This window comes from Perognathus longimembris, chromosome 8 (assembly GCF_023159225.1).
Source record: "Perognathus longimembris pacificus isolate PPM17 chromosome 8, ASM2315922v1, whole genome shotgun sequence".
NCBI classification, from domain to species: Eukaryota; Metazoa; Chordata; class Mammalia; order Rodentia; family Heteromyidae; genus Perognathus; species Perognathus longimembris.
This window is the reverse complement of record NC_063168.1, coordinates 24,030,602-24,054,469: the sequence shown is the minus strand read 5'-3', so window position 1 is coordinate 24,054,469 and position 23,868 is coordinate 24,030,602. Positions and strand designations below refer to the sequence as shown.

At 39.8% G+C, this 23,868-nt stretch overlaps 1 protein-coding gene across 8 annotated transcripts in view; it reads left to right on the top strand.

Moving 5' to 3' along the window:
- The window catches only part of Aak1 (AP2 associated kinase 1), a 163,674-nt gene that overhangs the window by 119,685 nt on the left and 20,121 nt on the right, over window positions 1–23,868 (top strand). For 4 of the 8 annotated variants that reach the window (XM_048352663.1, XM_048352661.1, XM_048352662.1 and 1 more), the window contains exons 11-15: window positions 2,723–3,081; window positions 8,887–9,153; window positions 9,919–10,148; window positions 11,535–11,710; window positions 12,633–12,737. In XM_048352663.1, coding sequence (XP_048208620.1) covers window positions 2,723–3,081; window positions 8,887–9,153; window positions 9,919–10,148; window positions 11,535–11,710; window positions 12,633–12,737 — 1,137 coding nt within the window. Of the gene's footprint in view, window positions 1–2,722; window positions 3,082–8,886; window positions 9,154–9,918; window positions 10,149–11,534; window positions 11,711–12,632; window positions 12,738–17,973; window positions 18,070–23,868 lie in introns of all 8 variants that reach the window. The other 4 variants (XM_048352658.1, XM_048352665.1, XM_048352659.1 and 1 more) reach the window with 3 other exon arrangements.

The following is a 23,868-nucleotide window of genomic DNA, read 5'->3' as shown; positions in this document are numbered from 1 at the left end:
TATATGTTCTGGATAAGAGTCTCTCGGATTTGTCTACCCAAATTGACTTCAACCACCTGATTAGTTAAGATTGCATGCGTGAAACATTGGCACTCAGCTCTTTGACTTTACTATTTCTCTGAAATAGAGATGGAATTTTGATGGGGACTATATTGAATCTGTAGACTGCTTTGATAGGATAGCCATTTTCACAGTATTTTTTGCCAATTCATGTCTTGTGAAGTCTTTTCATATTCTAAGTTTCTTCAATTTGTTTCTCCAATGTTGTGAAGTTCTCTCTGTTTCTTTTTCTGTCTGTCTGGCTCTTTCTCCTTTGATAATACTAAGGTTTGAACTCAGGCCTATGCAAGTTTCCTACCAATTGAGCCACTCAAGTGTTGGTTATTTAGGAGTTGGTGTAGCTACTCCAGACTAGCTTGGACCATGATTCACCTATTTGTGTTTCCTTTCAAAGCTGAGATGACAAGTGCATGCTGCCGTGCATGTTTTATAATTTTCATTATAGCAGCTTTCAGACTTCCTTAATTAAGTTTAATCCTAGGTATGTAAGTATTCTGAGATATTATGAAAGTGTTGCTTTCATGATTTCTTTTTCAGCCTGTTCATTATTGGTATAGAGAGAAGTTCCTGATTTTTTTAATGTTGGTTTCATATCCTGCTATTTGTTGAAAGTGTTTATCAAATTCAAGATATTTGGGAAAGTCCTAGGGCCTTTTAAATACAGGATCATATCACTACAGATAGGGATACTTTGACAAGAATATTCTTTCTTTAATCTTTTATCTCTTAGAGTATCTCACATTTCTGGTCTGCCATTCTGTTTCTAATTAAATAAATGAACTCTGTTTCATAAAGCGGATTGATTCAAAATGTCAAATAATTGACTGTAGCCATCACTTCTACCAGGAATATGCTTTAGGTGAATTACCATCTACTTGTAACTAGACATCCAAGTGGGAGTTTTGCAAATTATACATGAAATATCAATCTAGGTGTGGTGGTTTATGGCTGTAATCCCAGCTACTTGGGGGACAGATATTGGGACGATCATAGTTTATGGCAGCCTAGGGAAAAAAAGTGGGACTCCCCATCTCAACTAAGAAGTGGGAATGCTGCTGTACAACCATTATTCAAGCTACGTGGGAAGAATAAGTAGAAGGATAACAGTCCAGGATGGCCTAGACAAAGACTTTGAGACCCTATCCCCAAAATAACTATAGCAGAAAGAGCTAATGGTGTGGCTCAAATGGTAGATCCATGCATGGTAAGTTCAAGGCCATGAATATCACCCCTAAAACTGCCAAAAAAAACCAAAAAATTGCTGTGTGGTATGTCACCTGGTATAAAGAATGTGTTTATGTACAAAGTAGCATCAAAGATCAGCTGATGTAGATAAGCTGACCAAATGGGGCCATAGAAAGAGAAGATTTTGTAAAGGAGGCAACATTTTGGATGGTAAAGACAAAAAAATACACTGGGACATGATAAATTATACAGGTCTGTAGACACTTACACAATGAGACCAGAAGAGAATATTCCTAAGAGAAGATCACAAAGGCTCAATAGCTATGGGAATAAGATCATATAAAATGATGCCTATCGAAATGAACTCCAAGAAATGGAAATAAGAGCTTTTTTATTATATTGTTTGTGCTTCTTGTTTTCTTTTCTTCTTTCTTTTGTTCTTTAGTTTATTCCCTTCTGTCTGTTTCTGATGATATAAAATAATATTTATCAAAATGACCTCTTTTCTTAATGGAAACAAGAGTTTTTATTTCTTTGTTGCTGTGTTTGTTTTCTTTTTCTTTTCTTTTTTTTTTTTTTTTTTTTTTGCCAGTCCTGGGGCTTGAACTCAGGGCCTGAGCAGTGTGCCTGGCTTCTTTTTTGCCTAAGCTAGCACTCTACCACTTGAGCCACAGCGCCACTTCTGGCTTTTTCTGTATATGTGGTGCTGAGGGCTTCATGTATACAAGGCGAGTACTTTACCACTAGGCCATATTCCCAGCCCCTGTGTTTGTTTTCTTTACCTCTTGACTTGTTTTTTTTTTTTTTTTTTTTTTTTTTTTTGCCAGTCCTGGGCCTTGGACTCAGGGCCTGAGCACTGTCCCTGGCTTCTTCCCTCTCAAGGCTAGCACTCTGCCACTTGAGCCACAGCGCCACTTCTGGCTGTTTTCTGTATATGTGGTGCTGGGGAATCGAACCTAGGGCCTCGTGTATCCGAGGCAGGCACTCTTGCCACTAGGCTATATCCCCAGCCCCTCTTGACTTGTTTGTACATTGATCTGTTTTGGGGAGGGGAGGAGAGGGTACAGGAAGGGTAGGACAGAGAGTGAACAAATGCAGCAGTGATACTCACTAGACAAGATGTTGAAATGAATTATACAATTTGTGAGTGGGGACAGGAGGGAAAAACTGGGAGACAGCAAGAGAAGGGGTGACACTATTAAAAAGGAAATGTACTTATTACCTGACTTATGTAATTTTAACCCCTCTGTTCATCATCGTTACAACACCATATATATATATTTTTAACTTACTGTTGAATTCTGTTTTGAAAACTCGAAGCACATAATATGGCAAGAAGATGGAATGATTTACCAGGTAGAACAGGGAGACAGGAGCACATGGGTCTTGGGATAATCTGCTGCTTATCAAATCAGAAAGCCAGTCATTGTTTTTGCAGGAGCTTCAAGTCCTTATGTGAACTTTATTCTCATTGCAGGAGCCAGCACTCAGCCTGGCCTACTGGCCAGTGTTCCCCAACCAAAAGCTCAGCCCCCACCAAGTCAGCCTCTGCCACAGTCTCAGCACAAGCAGCCACAGGCTCCTCCCACCACACAGCAGATGCCTTCCACCCAGGCCCAGGGTCTGCCCTCTCAGGCCCAGGCCACGCCCCAACACCAGCAGCAGCTTTTCCTCAAGCAGCAGCAGCAGCAGCAGCAGCAACCACAACAGCCACAGTCACAGCCACAGCCACAACAGCCACCACCACAGCAAGCAGCAGGCACCTTTTACCAGCAGCAGCAGCAGCAGCAGCAGCAGCAGCCACAGCAGCCGCAGCAGCAGGCCCAGACTCAGCAGGTAAGGTAATCCAGATGTGACCCTTGCTTTGTATCGTGGAATTAAGACTGTGAAAAGGCCACTAAGCACAAGTGTCTTCCTTGGAAAGTGCTAGGCTAACAGTCCCAGGCTGTGCTGAGTTAACATCATTATTTCTCATGGATGTCAATATAAATCCCCGTGGAGTGAATTTGATCACTTGCATCCTTTTCTTTTTTTCTTTCTTTTTTTAGCCAGTCCTGGGGCTTGATCTCAGGGCCTGAGCACTGTCCCTGGCTTCTTTTTGCCAAGGGTAGCACTCTGCCACTTGAGCCACAGCGCCACTTCTGGCCGTTTTCTACATATGTAGTGCTGGGGAATTGAACCCAGGGCTTCATGTATATGAGGCAAGCACTCTTGCCACTAGGCCATATTCCCAGCCCCCATTTGAACCCTTTTCAAGTGTTCTTGTCAGGCCATAGAAAATTCATCCTGCTTGAGGAATCTTAGCAAAGGAGCTGATTTCTAAAGACAAACTGGGAGAAAAAAGTTTGTTGCCACCATATATCCAAGAGTAGTTATTTCTTATGCCTCTTAAGTTAACCTGGTAAAGTCAGGATCCAAACAAGGCTTGTATGTTTTGTTTTGTTAGAATATGTTATTACCCTTTTTTTTACTATGAACATTCGTTTATAATAATCTTTATAGTTTTTTTATATCCCCTTTAATCCACAGGTTCCCTCTCCCTCCTTTATTTCCTTTTGCCATCTAATTGTGTGTGTGTGTTTGTGTGTGTGTGTGTGTGTACACTCATGTGCGCGAACCAGTTTGGGGGCATGAACTCAGGGCCTGGGTGCTGTTTCTGAGCTCTTTTGCTCAAAGCTAGTACTCATCCACTTGAGCTACAGCCCTGTTTCTAGCCTTTTGGTGGTTAATTAGAGATGAGACTTTCTTACCTGGCCTGGCAACTATCTCATATGTATATATATCATATATATCTCACATATATCTCATATATATCTCTCTATATATATATATCTTAATATATATTTAAATAAAAGTGTATTGGTTATTCTGTGGAACTTCCCTCATTCTGGATTTGGCTTGATTGATTCCTCCATGGTATATTATTTGTCATGTTCCTTCATCCTTTCTGTAAACTGAGATTTCTTGTGGCCTACTCAACATTCAATCTGGAAGTTCTCAGTTCTGCATCAAACACATCATGAGGCCTGTGATATCTGATTGTCCTTTTTTTGTTGACCAGTCCTGGGGCTTGAACTCAGGGCCTGAGCGCTGTCCCTGGCTTCCTTTTGCTCAAGGCTAGCTCTCTACCACTTGAGCCACAGTGCCACTTCTGGCTTTTTCTGTGTATATGATACTGAGGAATCAAACCCAGGGCTTCATGCATGCTAGGCAAGTACTGTACCACTAAGCCACATTCCCAGGCCTGATTGTCCTTTCATAAAAAATAATAATATTAAGACCACTCAATATGTTTTGGTATTGTCTATTTAATGTTTCCAGACTTTCTCATAAGCTTAGTAGCCATTGCTGATCATTGCCTAGTCCATTAATAGTTTGGAGATGGCAAAATGCTATTCCACATTCAGTTGGGGGCTGCATTTTTCTTTTCTTTTTTTGTTGGTTGTGGAGCTTGAACTTGGGGCCTGGGCACTGTCCCTGAGCTTCTTTTGCACAAGACTAGTGCCCTACCACTTTGAGCCACAGCACCACTTTTGGTTTTTCTCATGATTTAATTGGAGGTAAGAGTTTTGTGGACTTTCCTGCCTGGGTTGGCTTTGAATGGTGATCCTCAGATCTCAGCCTCCTGAGTAGCTAGGATTACAGATGTGAGCTACCAGTGCCTGGCAGGCGTTGCATTTTTCTAGGAAGATATTTTTCATCAATGTGTGAGATACTGTGTATATAGAAGAGGGCAAGAAAAAATGCTTGATCCTTTCCTTTCACAGAAAATGAATTTGTTCACTATATAATATAAAGGTGACAATGAGGTTTTTGTTTTATGTTAGTATGAATTTGTGAATTTGAATTTATTTTCTATCCCTCAATACATTATAGTTTTAAAATGTTTATTTCCATGTTCAGATTGTACTGACTTTAGACAATAGAAGTCCCTTCCAGTTGGTTTTTAAGTTCTTTGGATGTAATTTCAACAGTCTTTAATGATTCCCTTGCCATTAAGGCTAATCACAGTTCCAGGAATATTCTATCTTCGACCAAGAATCATCTATTTCTCTGAAAAGCAATGGGGCAATGTTAATTTTGGAGGTTTTTAATTTCATTTATTGATTTGAACAGTACTAGAGTTTGCTTGCAGATCCTTGTACACACTTTCTAGACAAGCAACTCTACCACTTGTGCCAGCCCTTATATATTTTTAGGTTATTTTTCAGATACGGACTCACGTTTTGCTCAGGGCCACTCTTGAGTGCAGTCTTTCTATTTATGGCCTTCCACATAGCTAGGATGACAGATTTTTACCACCACAACTGGCTTGGTCTTTGAGGTGAGGCTCACCAACTTCTTTTCTAGTCTGATTTTTTTTCCAGATTTCTGACTCCCAAATAGCTAGGATTATACACATGAGTTGCGGCACCTAGTTGGAACTGTGTAGTTTTAATGGAAATGGCATTTAAAAATGACAGGTACTAAAGTCACTTACCTGTTAATGAGTTGGATATTTATAGTTTTTTTCAGTGGACAGTTAAAAAATGTTTTGTTCTATGAGAACATATATGATTTCAGATTTATATTTCTAGTTCAGACTTATAATTCTCTCATTTTTTTGGATTTTGTTGTATTTTTCTCATCTGAAAATTTTGAATTCTAATAATATTATCATAATTTGCTTATACTTTCAGGATGATAACATCAATATGATTACTTTTAAATATTTTAAGATTTCTTTGCCCTTTCTATCCATAGAATATCTTTTGTATGTTATTTCTGGGGAACTTAGCAACCAGTTTTTTTTATTAGTTTGTTTTGTTTTTTTCTGGTCATGGGGCCTGGGTGCTGTCCCTGAACTTCTTTGTGCTTAAGGCTAGCACTCTACCACTTGAGCTAGAGTGCCACTTCTGGCCTTTTCTGAGTAGTTTACTGGAGATAAGAGTCTAGTAGGGGGTGGGCATGTGGCTTAATGATTGAGTGCATGCCTAGCATACATGAAGCCCTGAGTTTGATTCCTCAGAAACACATGAACAGAAAAAACCAGAAGTGCTGCTGTGGTTCAGGTGGTAGAGTGCTAGCCTTGAGCAAAAGAAGCTCAGTGACAGTGCTCAGGCCCTGAGTTCAAGCTCCAGATTGGTGGTGAGGGGGGTGTCTCATGGACTTTTCTGCCCAGGATGACTTTGAACTGCCATCCTCAAATGTCAGCATCCTGAGTAGCTAGGATTACAGGTGTGAGCAAACTGCTTAGCTACCAGTTTAATATGTAGATTTATTTGCTTAGATTTGCTTTTGTATTTTTAGTTATTGCTTTTTAAATTTTGGCTTGGTTTGTATTATGAATATGTAAAGACTATATAGTTTGAAAGAATCTGTAAAATTTTTCCCCTTTGCTAGACCCACACTTGTAATCTTAGCTACTCAGGAGCCTAAGAGCTAAGGATCTTGGTTTAAAGCCAGCTCAGGTAAGAAAATCTGTGACTCTTATCTCCAATAAACTACAAAAAAAAAAAAAGTTAGAAATAGAGCTGTGGCTCAAATGGTAGAGTGCTAGTCTTGAGCAAAAAAAAGAAGCTCAGGGACAGTGCCTGGCCCTGAGTGTGTGTGTGCCCAGGAACAGTGCGTGTGCACACACACACACACTCATGCACACACACAATTCTGCCCCCTCTAACTCTTATACAGAGTCAGCCCTCATTCCTGTTTACAGCTTGGTCATATCCATTTGATACCCTTCAGAACATAGTATAGTTCATCCAGTCTCCTATTGATAGATATTTGAGTTGTTTTTAGTATCTTGCTGTTAGAAATAGGCAGCTTTATTTTTTTTTTATTGTCAAAGTGATGTACAGAGGGGTTAACAGTTTCATACGAAAGGTAGTGAGTACATTTCTTATCCAACTTGTTAACTCCTCCCTCATTTTTCTTTAATTTTATACCAGTAGACAAACAGTAACCTCCAAATTAGTTCAAGAAGGAGCAATATTTGGGATTTTCCAAGACAAGATCTTGACTTTAGTTCATCAACAGACCCATCTTTTGAGCTTTGTTTGTATGCTGAGCTCATACTCCCCAGCATCAGGGATTAGGGAAACACATAGAAGTGCCACAGAACCATTTACAATCTGCACTTCCAAAAAGGCTGTAAGGCTGGGGCAGGAGGATATTTTGAGTCCACAAGATTGAGGTTAGCCTTGGCACTAGTGATACTTATGTTAGAATTTTTTTTAATGTTATAGTATATGCTAAATACTTGGAATATTTTTCCAGTCTTATTTTTTTTCTTTTAAAAAAATTTTGGGGCACTGGGGATATGGCCTAGTGGCAAAAGTGCTTGCCAATTATACATGAAGCCCTGGGTTCGATTCCCCAGCACCACATATATAGAAAACAGCCAGAAGGGGCGCTGTGGCTCAAGTGGCAGAGTGCTAGCCTTGAGCAAAAAGAAGCCAGGGACAGTGCTCAGGCTGAGTCCAAGGCCCAGAACTGGCAAAAATAAAAAATAAAATAAAAAATTGGAAGTGAAGCTGTGGCTAAAGTGGAAAGCACTAGCCTTGAGCAAAAGAAGCTGAGGGATAGTGCATAGGCCCTGACTTCAAGCCCCTGAACCAGTGCCCCACCCTCAAATTATTTTTATTATAAAGGTGATGTTCAGAGGAGTTACAGTTACATAAGTCAGGTAAAGAGTACATTTTGTTTCGGACAACATCATCTCTTCCCTCACTCTCTCTGTTCTTCCCTCTGTTTTGTTGTTTTTGCCAATACTTGGCTTGAAATCAGGACCTTACACATTCACTGTGCTTGCATACTCAGGGCTACCACTCTACCTCTTGAACCACACCTTCAGTCCAGCATTTTGATAGTGGTTTGAAGAGAAGTGTTTTTCTGCCTGTGCTGGCTTCAAACCACCATCCTATTATAGTTCTCAGCCTCCTCAGTAGCTAAGATGAAAGATGTGAGCAGCCGGTTCCCAGCAATATTTTGAATGATTAAAGATGTCATAGTTTCATGAAGATAAGGCTATTGTGAAATAATTTCCAAAAGGCTTGGAATGAATTTTAGCAACTGGATTAACACTGAGGTTATGCTTTCAGTGTCAATCATTGCTTCACCCTGTCCACATAGGAACATTTTAATCTTACTTCAAACCCCTTTTATAAGAACAATTCCTTCTGTGATTAAGAAATCATTTGCATCATGGATCATGGAGTTATGTGTGATGTTTAATCACATAACATCCCCTAGGCTAGACATGGAAACCCTCTTGAAAAGTCAAACATGCTTAATATCCCAGCTACTTAGTAGGCAGTGGTGGGAGGACCATGCGTTCAAGGCTAGTCTTGGTAAAGTAAAAACAAAACAAATAAAAAGTTACAGTGTAGCTCAAGTGGAGCACACTTGTCTAGTATGTGAAAGACTGTGGATTTAATCCCTAGTACATTAAAAGAAAAAAAAAAAGCCCGTCTAGTGCAATGTATGGTGCTTGGCGATGTATGGTGCTTCTGGGCTTATTTTAATGCCCTGAGATTTCCATCATAAGTATTCATGCTGCCTTTCCCTTGGTGGCTTCAGCACTGGTCGTCATTCATCTTTTGGGAATATGGTTCAGTGATAGGATCTTACTCACTCCCTCATTTCTTGCTTTCTCCTGCCCAGTTCCAGGCAGTCCATCCAGCAACCCAGCAACCAGCAATTGCTCAGTTCCCCGTTGCATCCCAGGGAGGTTCTCAGCAGCAGCTGATACAGAACTTCTACCAGCAGCAGCAGCAGCAACAGCAACAGCAACAGCTGACCACAGCCCTGCATCAACAGCAGCTGATGACTCAGCAGGCAGCCCTGCAGCAGAAGACTGCTGTGGTGGCACCGCAGCCCCAGGCCCAGCCAGCAGCAGCGACACAACCAGCTTCTGCGCAGGAGTCCACTGTAAGAATCATCCAGAGCTTAGCACAAAAGAGGAAGAGGAGATTGCAGCAAGGCCTGGGAATGGGCAGGAAGAACGTGGCAGAAGCTGTGTTGGGGCCTCTGAATTCGAATGAGATTGCTTTCCTATCCTAATGGTTAAAACAATATGTTCTTAATATCTCTAGGAACAGTATAATACAGAAAGGATTCCCTACCCTCCTTTACTGGACCTGGGTCTTAAACTCAGGACCTAGGCTCAAAGCTAGTCCTCTATTCCTTGAGCCACAGCTCCATTTCTAGCTTTTTGATTGTTAAGTGGAGATATGGAGTCTCACGGACTTTCTGCCTCAGCTGGTTTTGAACTAGTGTTTTCTGATTTTAGCTTCTGGAGTAGCTACAAGTACAGGCATGAGCCCCCAGTACCTGATGGATTTTATTTTATTGTTTAACCCTAATGTTTCTAGCTAGTAAAGAAGAAGAATCTCCATCACTGTGAAATTAAGCTGGCAGAAAAAGCTCTCATGACCCTAGGTCCTAATCAAGGATCTTCTAAGGTTAACACTAATCCCTTCCCTTGCCCTAGGACAATTTGATCCATTGTGCCCTTTCCAGTCTGATTGTCAAAGCCTATATTTTTTTCTTTCTGGATGTTATTGATAAGCCTAGGTTAGCTCTCATTTAGCATTATTTGTTATGCTTAGTTGCTTGTTTCTCCTTTTCCTTCTCCTATACCTTTTTATTTTTTCTTTTCTGAACTGAAACACATTTCCTCTCTCTCCCTAACAGATTCAAGCCCCAGTAAGACAACAGCCAAAGGTTCAGACAACCCCACCTCCTACCATCCAGGGACAGAAAGTTGGATCTCTCACTCCTCCATCATCTCCTAAAACCCAACGTGCTGGGCACAGACGTATTCTCAGTGACGTAACCCATAGTGCAGTCTTTGGAGTCCCTGCCAGCAAATCAACCCAGCTGCTTCAGGCAGCTGCAGCTGAGGCCAGTCTCAATAAGTCCAAGTATGTAGTGCTGCTTCTTTATTCTTACCTTGTGGGCTATTCATAGGTGATGATTGGGATGTTCTTTGGAAAAGTTTGTGGGTGGTGGTGTGTGTCCGTGATTGGTAAGGAGCTGTTAGCTTGTCTGTAGCTTATACTGTAGTGATCTAAGAATCAGTTCCCAGAGCCTGAAGGCATAGCTCAGCAGTAGTCACACCAGCCAGTGTGGGCTGGTGTGCCCCAAGTGCCACCAACAAAATGTAAAGGAAAAAAAAAAAGGTTAATTTTCAAGTTGCCTATTTTTGCATTTTCTCATTCATTTCATGTTCCACAGTTTTCTAAACTCTCAAACAACCAAGTGTATCCATACTGAAAAACTCACATTGGCCGCCACTACGTACAGGCTGCTAGCTGGAACCCACTGCTTACTTCAGCAAGGCCTGGTGTACACACATAGGATGAGCCCGGGCTCACCCCATGCTCTCTCTGGGAACTGCAACTTTCCTGGGAGAGTGACATTTATCTTTCAATATCCATATTCAAGAATTCTTTTGACTCTTCCTCTGATAGAGCATTTTGCCTTGACCTTATATGAAGCATGTGTCACATGGTTTTATCATTAGTTATTAGTGTGTCTGGCTGCCTGGCCTGTGAGTTCTCCAAGACAGGGACCCTGTCTTAACCAAACTTTGTGATCCCAGTGATAGCTACCATGTCTGATTTTGACCAGTGTTGTTTTTTGTTTTTGTTTTTTGATTGAATAATTTTAGACTCTTACCTGTTTTGGAATTATGCATTCCCCAGTTAAAAAAAAATCTTTAAAAATCAAGAAAAATTAGAAGAAAACTAGACATACAAACATAATAATAGCAGCTATCTTTATTTCTTTTTAATTGTGATAGTGGTCTTTTGTTTGTTTTGTTTTTGTTTTACTATGCTGAGGATCAGACCCAGGTCTTTGTGCATGTTAGGCAAATACACTGCTGCTGTATACATCCCAGTCCAGGATGGTGGCTCTCAATGCAGGGTGGAAGACAGTGTAAAAAGACCTCAGTTCCAGTCCCCTTCAAGAGGCAGTTGTGGAAGATGTTATTGTGGTTACCACAGGATACACAAGTCTAAGGGCAAGTTGTATTGAGATCCTAAACTGAAAAGCTGTCACAGACAAGACTGGAAAACTAGGCAAGGAAAAGGAAGTAGTGAGGCCTGAAGGAAAGAAGATACTCATTTCACAGAGTAGAAAGGATGTCCATGGAAATAGTGAAGTTGTGGGGAAAAAAAACTTTCTAAGAAAAACCCGATGAAAAATAATGGCTTAACTCAGAAAAGAATTTGATCTCATAATGAAGAGAAAATTGTTGGAACCTTTCTTTTTGTTCAACTTTTATATGTCTTTTTATTTCATGGGGGTGGGAACCTATCTAGGTCTGCAACCACCACCCCATCAGGCTCGCCTCGGACTTCACAGCAAAACGTCTATAATCCTTCAGAAGGTTCTACATGGAATCCCTTCGATGATGACAATTTCTCCAAACTCACAGCTGAAGAACTGCTAAACAAAGACTTTGCCAAGCTAGGGGAAGGTGAAAAAAATCTTGTCTTTTTGTGATTCTTAGTTGTAAATTCCCAGTGCTAAGAAATAGGCAGGAATTAGAACAAATCTTAGCTCTAGGGGAATGTGCTTGTGAAAATGTGCCTTTCCCACAGTCTTAGCACAAGCAGCCACATTTTGAGCCCCTTTAAATTTTTTATTTCAAGATATGCACCCATAACAACTTTTACTTTTACCCTAGTGCTCTCTTATTTTATATATATATATATATATATATATATATATATATTTTATTATCAAACTGAATTACAGAGAGGTTACAGTTTCATACGTTAGGCATTGGATACATTTCTTGTCCTCGTCCCTCATTACCCTCTCCCCCCTCCCTCTTTCCCTTGTCTCTCTCTTTTTTTTTTTCCAGTCCCGGGACTTGAACTCAGGGCTTGGGCACTGTCCCTGGCTTCTTTTGTTGAGACACAGTGCCACTTCTGGCTTTTTCTATATATGTGGTGCTGAGAAATTGAACCCAGGGCTTCATGTATACAAGGCGAGCACTCTACCACTAGGCCATATTCCCAACCCAGTGCTAATCTTTTTATCTTCAGGAAGTCCTGACCTGTCATGGGAGGCAACATGGAGTGTGAGCATTAGGGAAGACATTTTTAGAGAAGACTCAGAGGCATGAGTCAGGACAGTGATCTCAAGCACTTTGGAGGGGCGTGGTGTACCTCTTCTTAATAGTAATGTTAAGTATATTAGCACTGTTGTACAAGCCAATCTCCAGAATTATTTTCATCTTCTGTATATAACTAGTACTCTGTCTCTCTTGATTGTGAATAATTTCATAACACAGTATGAAGAGTAGTCACAAGGTGCCCATTACCTCCCCATTTGTGGATTATTGCATCCAAGGCTTTGGCTGGGATGAACAAAGTGGTGTTTTGTCTTTTTAGGCAAGCATCCTGAAAAGCTTGGTGGCTCAGCTGAGAGTTTGATCCCAGGCTTCCAGTCAACCCAAGGTGATGCTTTTACCACTTCCTCATTTTCTGCTGGAACTGGTGAGTATGGCACACATGTGAGATATGTGGTTCACTGTTGAGACCGTCGCACTATTTTCCCTCCATACCATAGCTGTGGCCAGTTGTTAGGAACCACAGCTCCAGCAGTAACTGATCCCTTCCTGTGTTCAGAAGCTGTCCAATCAAAGAAAGGTAGAGGAGGATCTAGAATCACCTTGAATTAAAGTGGCAGGACGCAGGATTTGTTACCTCTAGTTTAGGACATAGGTTAAGCAAATTTTTGTTAACTGAGGAGCAACAATGGTGATCTCTTCTTATTTCTTAGGATCTTTGGAGGACTTGATTCTCTTCTAAGCTCTGATTAGTGCGTGCCTTAATAAGTATGTTTTAAATTACAGAGTAATAAATGCTTTCTGCCATTATTAATAAAAATTATACTTATTATTACCTAAAAATAAGTCATTTATAGAGAAGAAAGTTAAAAATCTCCCATGATTTCACCACTGAGAGCTAGCATAGAGATTTCATCCAAACATCTTGGCATTGAAATATTTTTAGGATTATAGATATCTTTGTGAGTCTCATGAGAGTTACAAATCTCAGTCACCAAAATATACATTTTGAACAACTTTAGGCCTTAGCTTAAGACTGATGTACTTTTTTTTTTTCCTGGTCAGTTGTGGGGCTTGAACTCAGGACCTGGGTTCTGTCTCTCAAGGCTAGCACTCTACCACTTGAACTACAGCTCCACTTCTAACTTTTGGTAGGGAAGACCTTCTTGCGTAGACTGGTTTGGAACTATGATTGTTAGATCTCAGCCTTCTGAGAAGTTAGGATTGCAAGCGTGAGCCACAGCACCAGCTCTTTCAGTTTTTGTTTTTTGTTTTTTTTTTTTTCAGATAGGGTCTCTTGTTTTGGCCTTAGACCATATCCTCATACATATACCTCCAGAGTAATTACAAGTGTAAATCACCATTCCCAGCCTAGAATGCTATTCTTAGATTGTATATTGTAAACATTCCCCACTTTGTCACTTGTACTTGCTGAGTTTGCTCGTTTGACCTCCGCAATCCTTAAAGTTTGTTATATTCTCTCCAGTTCTCACAGCTAAGGGGACTGAGGCATGGAGTCTTTTTTCCAGAGTTACCTACTAGCAAATAGAAGAGCTGGAACATTGACTCTCTGGCTCCAATCTCCTGTCTCAGGTTTTCTACCTTTTAATGAGGCAAATTTAATCATTGTCTTTTTCTAGGAAATCATTTGCAAGTTTAAGGTTTTAAAATTAAAATAGAACTTTACATGTCAATCTTTTAAAGTATGTTCTCTGTGTACAATTTTAATTGTACCAATTATGTCTTTCAAAGGTAATGCTTAGATATATAAAGGCCTACCTTCTTACTCTTTAGACTTGGCCTTTATCTTTTGATGACATTTTCCTGCCTTTCTTGGTGTTGCTGAGTATTATCAAAGTGAATATTTAGTAACATTTTGAAGATTCTTTTTTAAAAATCAAAATACTTAAAGACTATGAGTATTTTTCTCAATAAAAGCCATTTGGGGGCCAAATGGGAATGGGGAGAGCTAGATCATATCCAGGAATGCTGTTCCATATGCCAGTGTAAGGTACCCATAGTCTCCTTCCAGCAGCTCCTTGCAGTTGCCCCTCTTCTTTGAGAATTAAGTGCTTCTAGGTGTGTGTTTCCTTAGTAAAAAAAAAAAAAAAACCAACAAGTTTTATGTCATATTGTAGAAGTCATCATGATCTTAGAAGTCATCTTGTAATGTTACCATTTTTTAAGTCATTTGGCAGTTTAATATTAAGTAATTATAATATTTTTGTGTTATTTTTCACTGTACGTTTTGTCATCGTGTCTTGTGGACTTTATTTTATTTATTTATTTTTTTTTTTTTTAACCAATCTTAGGGCTTGAGTTCAGGGCCTGCGCACTATCCTGAGCTTCTTTTGCTCAAGGCTAGCACTCTACTAGTTGAGCCACAGCGCCACCTCTGTTTTTTTCTGTTTATGTGGTACTGATAAATCGAACCCAGGGCTTCATGCATGCTAGGCAAGCATTCTACCACTAAGCCACATTCCCAGGTGTCTTGTGAATTTTAAAGGCTTATGTTTGATGGGCCAAATGTCTGACTAGTTGTACCAAATGTGTAAACAGCTAGAACATTAGAGTGATGACCAGCTATGGTCCTGGGTATGATAGAGCTTTCTGGGAGGAGGGTCAAGGATAAACCTCGAGAGACTCTTCTTTCCTGCTACATCTTAGACATTTTAGCACAATGTTTGTCTCAGTATGGATTAGATGAAAGAATGAGAGTGATTGCTTTTGCCAATGCATAGAAAGAGCTGACATTCAGCAAAGGTTTCTAGCCATTGTCCATTTATCATAGCTAGCACTCCCAGTTTTAATGCTTAATTCTCAAATTTTCTCACATGATTATATTTCTTTATCTTCTTGACTGTTTTCTTTTTTGTGTGTTTGCAGTACTGAGGTTGAAGTTATAGCTTTGAGCAGGCCCGGAAATGCTCTATCCTTTGAGCCATGCTCGCAGCCATTTATTGCTTTAGTTTATTTCTAATATCACACTTTTGCCTGGGCTTGGTCTTGAACCTTGATTTTGAGATTGCCTTCATGCCCCCCTCACGTGAACTATTTTCTTACAGACTTGTTGTTTCACCTTTCTTCTCCCTTTATATTTACTTTGAAAGGCCATAGTGGCAGTATATTTTTTATAGGACTTGAAGGTCTAGTCACAAACACATTTGGAGAAAAATTATGATAGTAATGACATTGAGTACTTATTGCATCACTGTACACACTAGGCTTACTAAGTACTTTATTGTATGCATTATCTCAGGTGATTGTCACAACAGCTGACACAGGCAAAGTCACAGCTGTAGGATGACAGAGTAGAGATGTGTGCGTGAGCCCAGCTGAGAGGCTGTTGTTGAAACCATATCTCAGGAATCCTTTCAGTCAGTGATACCAACCTTTACAATATGTGTTCAAATACCCTTGGTTTATCTGGCGTTTGTCTATTAACATTTTATTTTCTTTCTTATTTGTGTGTGTATGAACCTTTCTTTTCCTGTATCACCTTCATTCTTTCCAAATGACACTGTATGTAGATCCCAGAAACTTGCCTGCCTTTGTTTGAAGTTTAGGATGGCACCATTTTCTGTAAATATTCTAATTATGCTCAGGTTGATTATTGATTTTAAACATTCTGACAGATCAAAAGGGAAGCTAAGCAAGAAATTTGATAATGGATCATGGAAAAGAACATAAACACTTGCTAATATTGTATAGTATTTATATCTGGAATTTTAGTTCTACATACTTTTTTTCAAAAAGATATATGTTTTATATATATATTTGTAATTTCCTTTTTTCCTTTAAATTTTATTTATTGTATCTCATTTTAAAACCTATCAGAGGGGCTGAGTGTCATAGCTCATGCCTGTATTCCTTGTTACTCATGATGCTGAGGCCTCAAAGTGTCTCATAAGCCCTTCCCCCTGCCATGCTGCCCACTGAGGGACACCCCTGTCCATCCCATCCTGCTGTCACATCTGGACATCTTCCCACTTGTCCTTCTCTATTATCACTGCTTCTTCCACATCTTGGCTTGGAGTTCTTGATGGGGGCAAGAAATTCACCCATTCCACATAGCTTCAATACAGTCATATTAGAGAGACAGAGATAGCCAGTGACCAAGAGACAGAAACAAGTAGATTTACAGATGGGGAATTTAATTCAGGCTTTTAACTATGGGCCTTTGGAAGACATGACAAACCCAAACAAAAGCTATGTGCATGTAAAAAATGCCAAAACCAAATAGTCTAGGTACAGTTATATAAGGTATCTCTGTTGGGATAAGTTAGATGAGGGAGTCACAGGACTCAACCTATAGCAACTCCCTGTGATTCTTTATTTTTTTTTTAAAGATGTTTTGTTTTAAGATAGCCTCTTGCTGTGTAGCCCTGGCGGGTTTCAAATCCACAGTCCTCTTGCCTTCACTTCCTGGGTGCTGGGATTATGGGCATAAGCCACTATACTGGCCTTGAATAAAACATTTTAAAAACATGCTTTTATGGAAAGAAAAATGAAATTTTAATTAAAGAGCAAGGCAAATACTGAAATTCAGTGTAGAGAATGATAAAGTAGAAACCAACCCACCTAAATTCTGATCATAGTTCTGCTGACCAGTCCCTGCTGATCTCTTAATGGGGCTCTTCGATTTCTTTTCTGAAAAATAAGAAAGTTGTGCTAGAAAATCCTAAAATCTTTTCAAGCCCTAATAGTCCGTAGGCATGTAAATGTCTCTAAGTTAAGTAGAGAGTAGATGCCAACAGTGTGTTAGATATGGTCTCCATATTAGGGCTCATCTAGCCCTGAAGTAGGTAAAACATAAACAGACACACACACACACACACACACACACGCACACGCACACGCACACACACACTCTCTCTCTCTCTCTCTCTCTCTCTCTCTCTCTCTCTCTCTCTCTCTCTCTCTCTCTCTCCTATTTCTATTTCTTCTTGTCTTGCCCTATATTATACCTTATAGTATTACAGGAAGATTTAGTCTCCAAAGAACCTCTAGGGGGTAATGGGCACACAGGAAGAAGCTGTACACATCCTAGTATATATATGTACTAGTGCCAAAATGTGTGACAGGGCCAATACTTACTGTAGACATTCTGAAAGAGATCCCTGTGTGCAGCAATATCCCTGGAAGAAGTAGACGTCCAAACATCAGAATATACAGATCTAATCATTCATTGCATCTCATATATGTTACACAGACCACGTTGTGTATCTCAGGGATATTTTATTATCATACTGTGTTGTTAGCAATCATTCCCCTTTATTCTGTCTGTTTGGACTTTGTAATTTAAACTGTTGAGTGATTAAATGGTAAATTCTCTAGGTGTTGGTAGCTCACATCTGTAATCCTAGATACTCAGGAGGTGAGATCTGAGCATCATGGTTTAAAGCCAGCCTGGGCAGGAAAGTCCATGAGACTCTTATCTCCAATTAACCAACCAGAAAACAGGAAGTGGCACTGTGGCACAAAGTATTAGAACACTAACCTTGAGCTGAAAGAGCTCAGGGACAGTACTCATGCCCTGAGTTCAAGCCCCTGAGTGATTCCCTCCTCCACAAAAAAAAAAGTACATTTGTCTAGATTCACATATGTTCTCTACTTTTCTCTTTTTTCTCTCCTGACCCTCTTTTCCCTTCAACTAACTCTAGCTGAGAAAAGGAAGGGTGGGCAGGCTGTGGATTCTGGAGTCCCACTTCTAAGCGTGTCTGATCCTTTTATTCCACTTCAAGTACCTGATGCACCAGGTAGGTACATAGGATTGATCTGAGGTCAAGCAGCCTGATTCTTATGTCCCACTGCCTCTGGAGAGTTCTGTTTTAAACACTCTATAAAAAGGATCTGTATTCCAAGTCCCAGTCAGAAGGGCTGTTGTCTGTTTTCATTGTCTCAGTAAGAGGAACAAACTTAGGAAAGATAATAAAATCAGTTTAGGTTAAACCGAATTATATTCCATAATATAATGGTGTTCCAGTTTTTATCCTTGATTGTGTTTATACTAACTTGAGGGCCATGTACTGGAAAGAACATTAGTTCAACATGATTACAGTAATGTCATGGTGGGACATATGTGTGTGATCAAGAGAACAAAGTATAAACAGTGGTCATCATCATGTGATAATGGTATTGGGGTGACCTGTCTAGTTCCTGTTTTCTATCATATAATTTTGTATTATAATAGAAAATACATAGTAAAAGTTGATAAGGCATGTGAATCAGGAGACCTGGGTTTCCTTCCAGGTTCTGCTACTACCTGAAACTCTTCTGGGGTTAGGCCATTCAGTCCGTGGATGAAGTTGGACTGTAGGAGTTCAGAAAGCCTTTCACGTTTACCAGGATTTTTAGTGAGCAGTATTAAAAGTAAGAAATGATTAATGTGCTCTGATTGACACAGCTTTTGAAATAGTAGTTGAATACTTTCACTTGGAGTGTTTGAATACTGTTCTCGTCATACTTTTGATGGGGGGCAGGGTGGAATAGGAATATGAGGAACAGGCAGGAAATAAATCTAACTTCTTAAAATCATCTGGGAGTGCTTTTGTTTCACTTTTCCTTTTTTTCTCCACTCTTAGCCCTTCTAGGTCTCTTGAGTTTAAAATGATAGGATTAGCTTGGCTTTTCTTCTGTCCCCAAATACTGTTTCATTGATTGTCCCAAGAATTGGAAGTGACTGTGGTATTCATATTCCTTTTTAATTTTTGTCTGTCATGGGGCTTGAATTTAGGGCTTGGGTGCTGTCCCTAAGCTCTTTTGCTTAAGGCTAGCACTCTACCACTTTGAGCCACAGCACCACTTCCTGTTTTCTGGTAGTTAATTGGAGATAAGAGTCTCACAGGGAAAGCCCCAGAGGGCTTTGAACCACAATCCTCACATCTCGGCCTCCCGAGTAGCTAGGATTCTAGGCATGAGCCATTGGCACCTGCTCCTTTTTAACTATTTTTAAGTTCAATGACATTAAGTACATTCAGCTTGTTTCATAATCATCTTCGCTATCTTCCCCATCTTCCCATGAAACTTCTTTCATCTTGTAAAACTGCAACTATGTACTCAAAAACTTCCATTTTCCCTCCTCCCAGGTGTGAATTTGACGGCTGTAGGTAACTCATAAAGGGAAATCGTATATTGTTTGTCCTTTTGTTTGTCTTTTTGTGACTGGCTTATTTCATTTAGTATAATTAAAGTTCATTATGCTAGAATATTCTTCCTCTTTTTTTTTTACTTTATTGTCAAAGTAAGTACAGAGGGGTTAGAGTTTCATATGCAAGGCAATGAGTACATTTCTTATCCAACTTGTTACCTCCTCCCTCATTTTTCTCCCCCCTCCCCCTTTCCCTCTCCTTCCCATGAGTTGTACAGTTGTTTACACCAAATGTTTTTTGTAAGTATTGCTTTTGGAATGGTTTGTCTTTTTATCCTTTGTCTCTAGATTTTGGTATTCCCTTTCCCTTCCCTAGTTCTAATACACATATATACAGTATCTAGGGTTCTAAAATCAGATACAGTGATAGCAGGGGTAAAACCACAGGAAATATCCTTCCTTTTTAAAGGTTGAATAATATTCCATTGCATATATACCACATTTTGTTCATTTGAATTTCCTTTGATGGACACTTTGTTTTCTTCCATCTTTTTTTTTTTGGCCAGTCCTCGGCCTTGGACTCAGGGCCTGAACACTGTCCCTGGCTTCTTCCCACTCAAGGCTAGCACTCTGCCACTTGAGCCACAGCGCCGCTTCTGGCCGTTTTCTGTATATGTGGTGCTGGGGAATCGAACCTAGGGCCTCGTGTATCCGAGGCAGGCACTCTTGCCACTAGGCTATATCCCCAGTCCGCCATCTTTTGACTATTGTCCATAATGCTTCTATGAAGAAGGATATACAAATATGTAACCTTATTTTAATTCATTTGTATATATACCCAGTAATAGAAATACTGGATTTACTTTTTGGAAGAACTTTCATGCTGTTTCTCACAGACACCATTTCACATTCTCACTAAGCAATGACAATTTTGAGAAGCTCTTTAGTTCTAATCTCTTATCAATATTCCACAAGACCAAACAGAAAAGCTTTCATTGTCCTATGAGTGCTACTTCCTAGCATTTATTCCTAGCATTTATTTAACAAAGAAAGAAAAAAAAGTGCTTCTTGGTTTTATTTATTTATTTTTTGATCCATCATTTTTTCAAATGTTACACAGGGAAGCTGTCTTCTTGTTAGTTTGTTTTTGATGCTTTTTATTTGCGTTTCTTTTTTTTTTTTTTTTGTCACCATGGACATTTCTTTTTGTTTTGTTTTGGTTTTTGTTGCCATGGATATTCCTTGTATAATCGCTTGCCTGAAGTCCTTCTCATTTCAACTACTGTCCTGTGATATTGAGAAGTCCAAAGTTAGTCATAATATGTGACACAGTAGGTCCTTTTACTCCAGAAGGTCGTATCTTTGTACAGATTTTGTTCTCTAAAGTCAACTGGGAATGATCTATGGAGCTTGACTTTTGCTTCCAACTTGAAGGTTTGATGTTTGTTTTCTCAGTGACAGGAACATTTTAATGACTAGATTTTCATTTTATATTTTTATTTGTGAGGTACAGTATGACATTTTTAATTAAAAAAAATTTTTTTCAGAGCCTGAGCACTCTCCCTGGCTTCTTTTTGCTCAAGGCTAGCACTCTACCACTTGAGCCACAATGCCACTTCCGGCCTTTTCTGTTTATGTGGTGCTGAGGAATGGAGCACAGGGATTCATGCATGGTAGGCAAGCATTCTACGACTAAGCCACATTCCCAGCGCAGTGTGACATTTTAATGTACATGTTCATTGTATAATGATGAGATCAGCCTAAGTGGCATATTTGTCACATCATAGAGTGACTAGATTTTAAAAACAGTGTCTCTCATCATAAGACTTGTGGATTTGTATCAGACTCTATGTCAGATAAGACACAAAGTCACAAAGCTGTAGCAGCCACATCATATTTTTGATAGGGCTCATATCAAGCTCTTTCATGTTGGTTAGCTTAGCTTGTTCTAGTCTTCATATTTTGTATTAGACCTAGAGTCAGAATGTCCCACAGATGTATATTATCTTGTGCAAGTAGACATCTGTTCTCCTTTTGTTCTATTTTAAAAGAGAATAGCAAGTTGTAGTACATCCTAGCCTCATGGCAGAAAGTAATTTTATTTTCTAACCTTAGACTGGTTTGTGAAAGGTTTATTACCTTCTTGACTTTGGGCAAGTTTTTGGTGCTGACACAGGCAAGTGGTAACCATTGTTATGATAGCATTTGAATAACTGAGACCATCCCCTTACTAGGAGCCTCCTGCAGATTTATTTTATGAGCATGCCCTCCCTCTTGCACAGTGGGTGGCCTGTGCTGTCACTCCTGGTTCTCTGCCTGCTCTTCCTCTACACTCTCCTTTCTCCCACATTTCTCCTCATAGAGGGCAGTCTCCCTTGGGAATTGTGGGAATCAGGGTATCAAAAGCCTCCTTGTCACCCATTCATATGTACTGAGTGAGGGTTCTGCTTTGTTGGATAAACATCCTGGCTATTAGAATGTGGTGCTACTTAAGCTAATGGCAGGAATTTCATCAGAACCTTTTGTTGTCTTAGGACAAACTTCATTCATTCATTCATTCACTCATTTATGCATGCAGGCATGCATGTATCCCAGTCCTGGGGCTTGAATTCAGGGCCTGAGCACTGTCCCTGGCTTCTTTTTGCTCAAGGCTAGCACTCTGCCACTTGAATCACAGCACCACTCTGGCTTTTTTCTATATATGTGGTGCTGAGGAATTGAAACCAGGGCTTCATGTATGTGAGGCAAGCACTCTACCACCAGGCTATGTTCCCAGCCCCTAGGGCAATCTTCAGACAGGGGCATATCTATAATTGTGTCAATGGCCCAGTGTAGTGGCCCTAAACAGCCACCATGGGCCCTGTTTAATCTGCCTGTCTAACTTAGAATTATGATACCAGTGAATATGAGTATGGTCCAGATGCTCATTATCTCTGAATCCTTTAGGTGAGGCCTTGTTGCCCTAAGATCATTTTCCCTAACAGCGACATGGAAGTTCATCTATCAGTCTTGTCCTTCCTGAATTCTAAGGTGAATTCTAAAGTGCTGAATGTCCTTTGCTCTACAGAAGAGAATGGCTCAGAGCAAAGGACACAGGCACAAAAGAGAGACAAATTCCAAGCATTTATCCTGCTGTTAGGACATTTGGAGGCCCAAGTGAGGAATTGGTGCTTTTTAACAGAAGCAGTTTCTAATTACCTTATACACCAAGAACTTAGAAGCTTATAAATCCATTAAATTGTTAAATGCAGATACTTTAAGCTACTGCTTTTTCAAACAAATACTTTAGTTTAACTTGAAAAGTCATGTACAACCTCAATCTCCTTGAAATGGAAATATGAGCTCTAAATTTCCTCCTGTGATATTCTGTGATTCATTATTTTGCTGTAAGCTAATGTTCTATGTTTAGTAGGTTAAAGGTAAATCGAATGTGAGATCAGAGCTAAAGGAATTGTTCTGGCAGTAATCATAGTATAAATGTGTTGTGCAGTATGATAAGTCTGTTGTCTTCTGACACCCCTTTGTTTTGTAGCTAAAATCACCAATAGTAATCCATCCTCAGGCTTAAGAGAATTTTGTAAAATGAAACTGTAGATGGAACCCTAGGCCAGGTTCCCTTTGAGGGGGTTAGAAATGGGACCTTGTAAAAAGTGACAGTTAAAAATACCTCAGTTACACTTACCTTTATGCCATCAGCTTTGAACAGGAAAGTAAGATTAGGTAAATTTAGGGCTAATCAACTTTGTATCACCAGTTTTTAGACAGTGATTAACATTCCTGTATGCAGAGATAAGCAGGAATCTGACCCAAAGTGAAGGAGACAGATACAAAAGTAAAGGCTTTTATCCTGTTTTCAGTTACTTTGTGGGCCCAAGTGAGTAGTTTCTAAATACCTGTCCTATTACCACAGAATAATTATGAATCCAGGGGCTGGGGATATGGCCTAGTGGCAAGAGTGCTTGCCACATTATACATGAAGCCCGGGTTCAATTCCCCAGCACCACATATATAGAAAATGACCAGAAGTGGCGCTGTGGCTCAAGTGGCAGAGTGCTAGCCTTGAGCAAAAAGAAGCCAGGGACAGTGCTCAGGCCCTGAATCCAAAGACCAGGACTGGCAAAAAAAAAAAAAAAAAAGAATCCAGCACGTCACAGGTGCATAGTAGGCAGATATAGGACATGATATTGAAATTGACTTAGATGAGGCTATTGATTCTCTAGGGACTGCTTATTACAAATTAAAAAAGAGACTGAAACATAAGTCTAAGAAAGTAGATAGCTATATAAAAACTGTAAATGTGTATGGCAAGCATTATTTTTCATAGCTGAGAACTGGAAACAACTAAATGTCTATCAACTAGTAAATAGATCAACAAAATGTGGTATATCTATACAATGGAACACTACTCAGATATAGGGAACAGAACAAACAATTGATTCATGCTACAACATGGTTGGCTCTCAGAAAC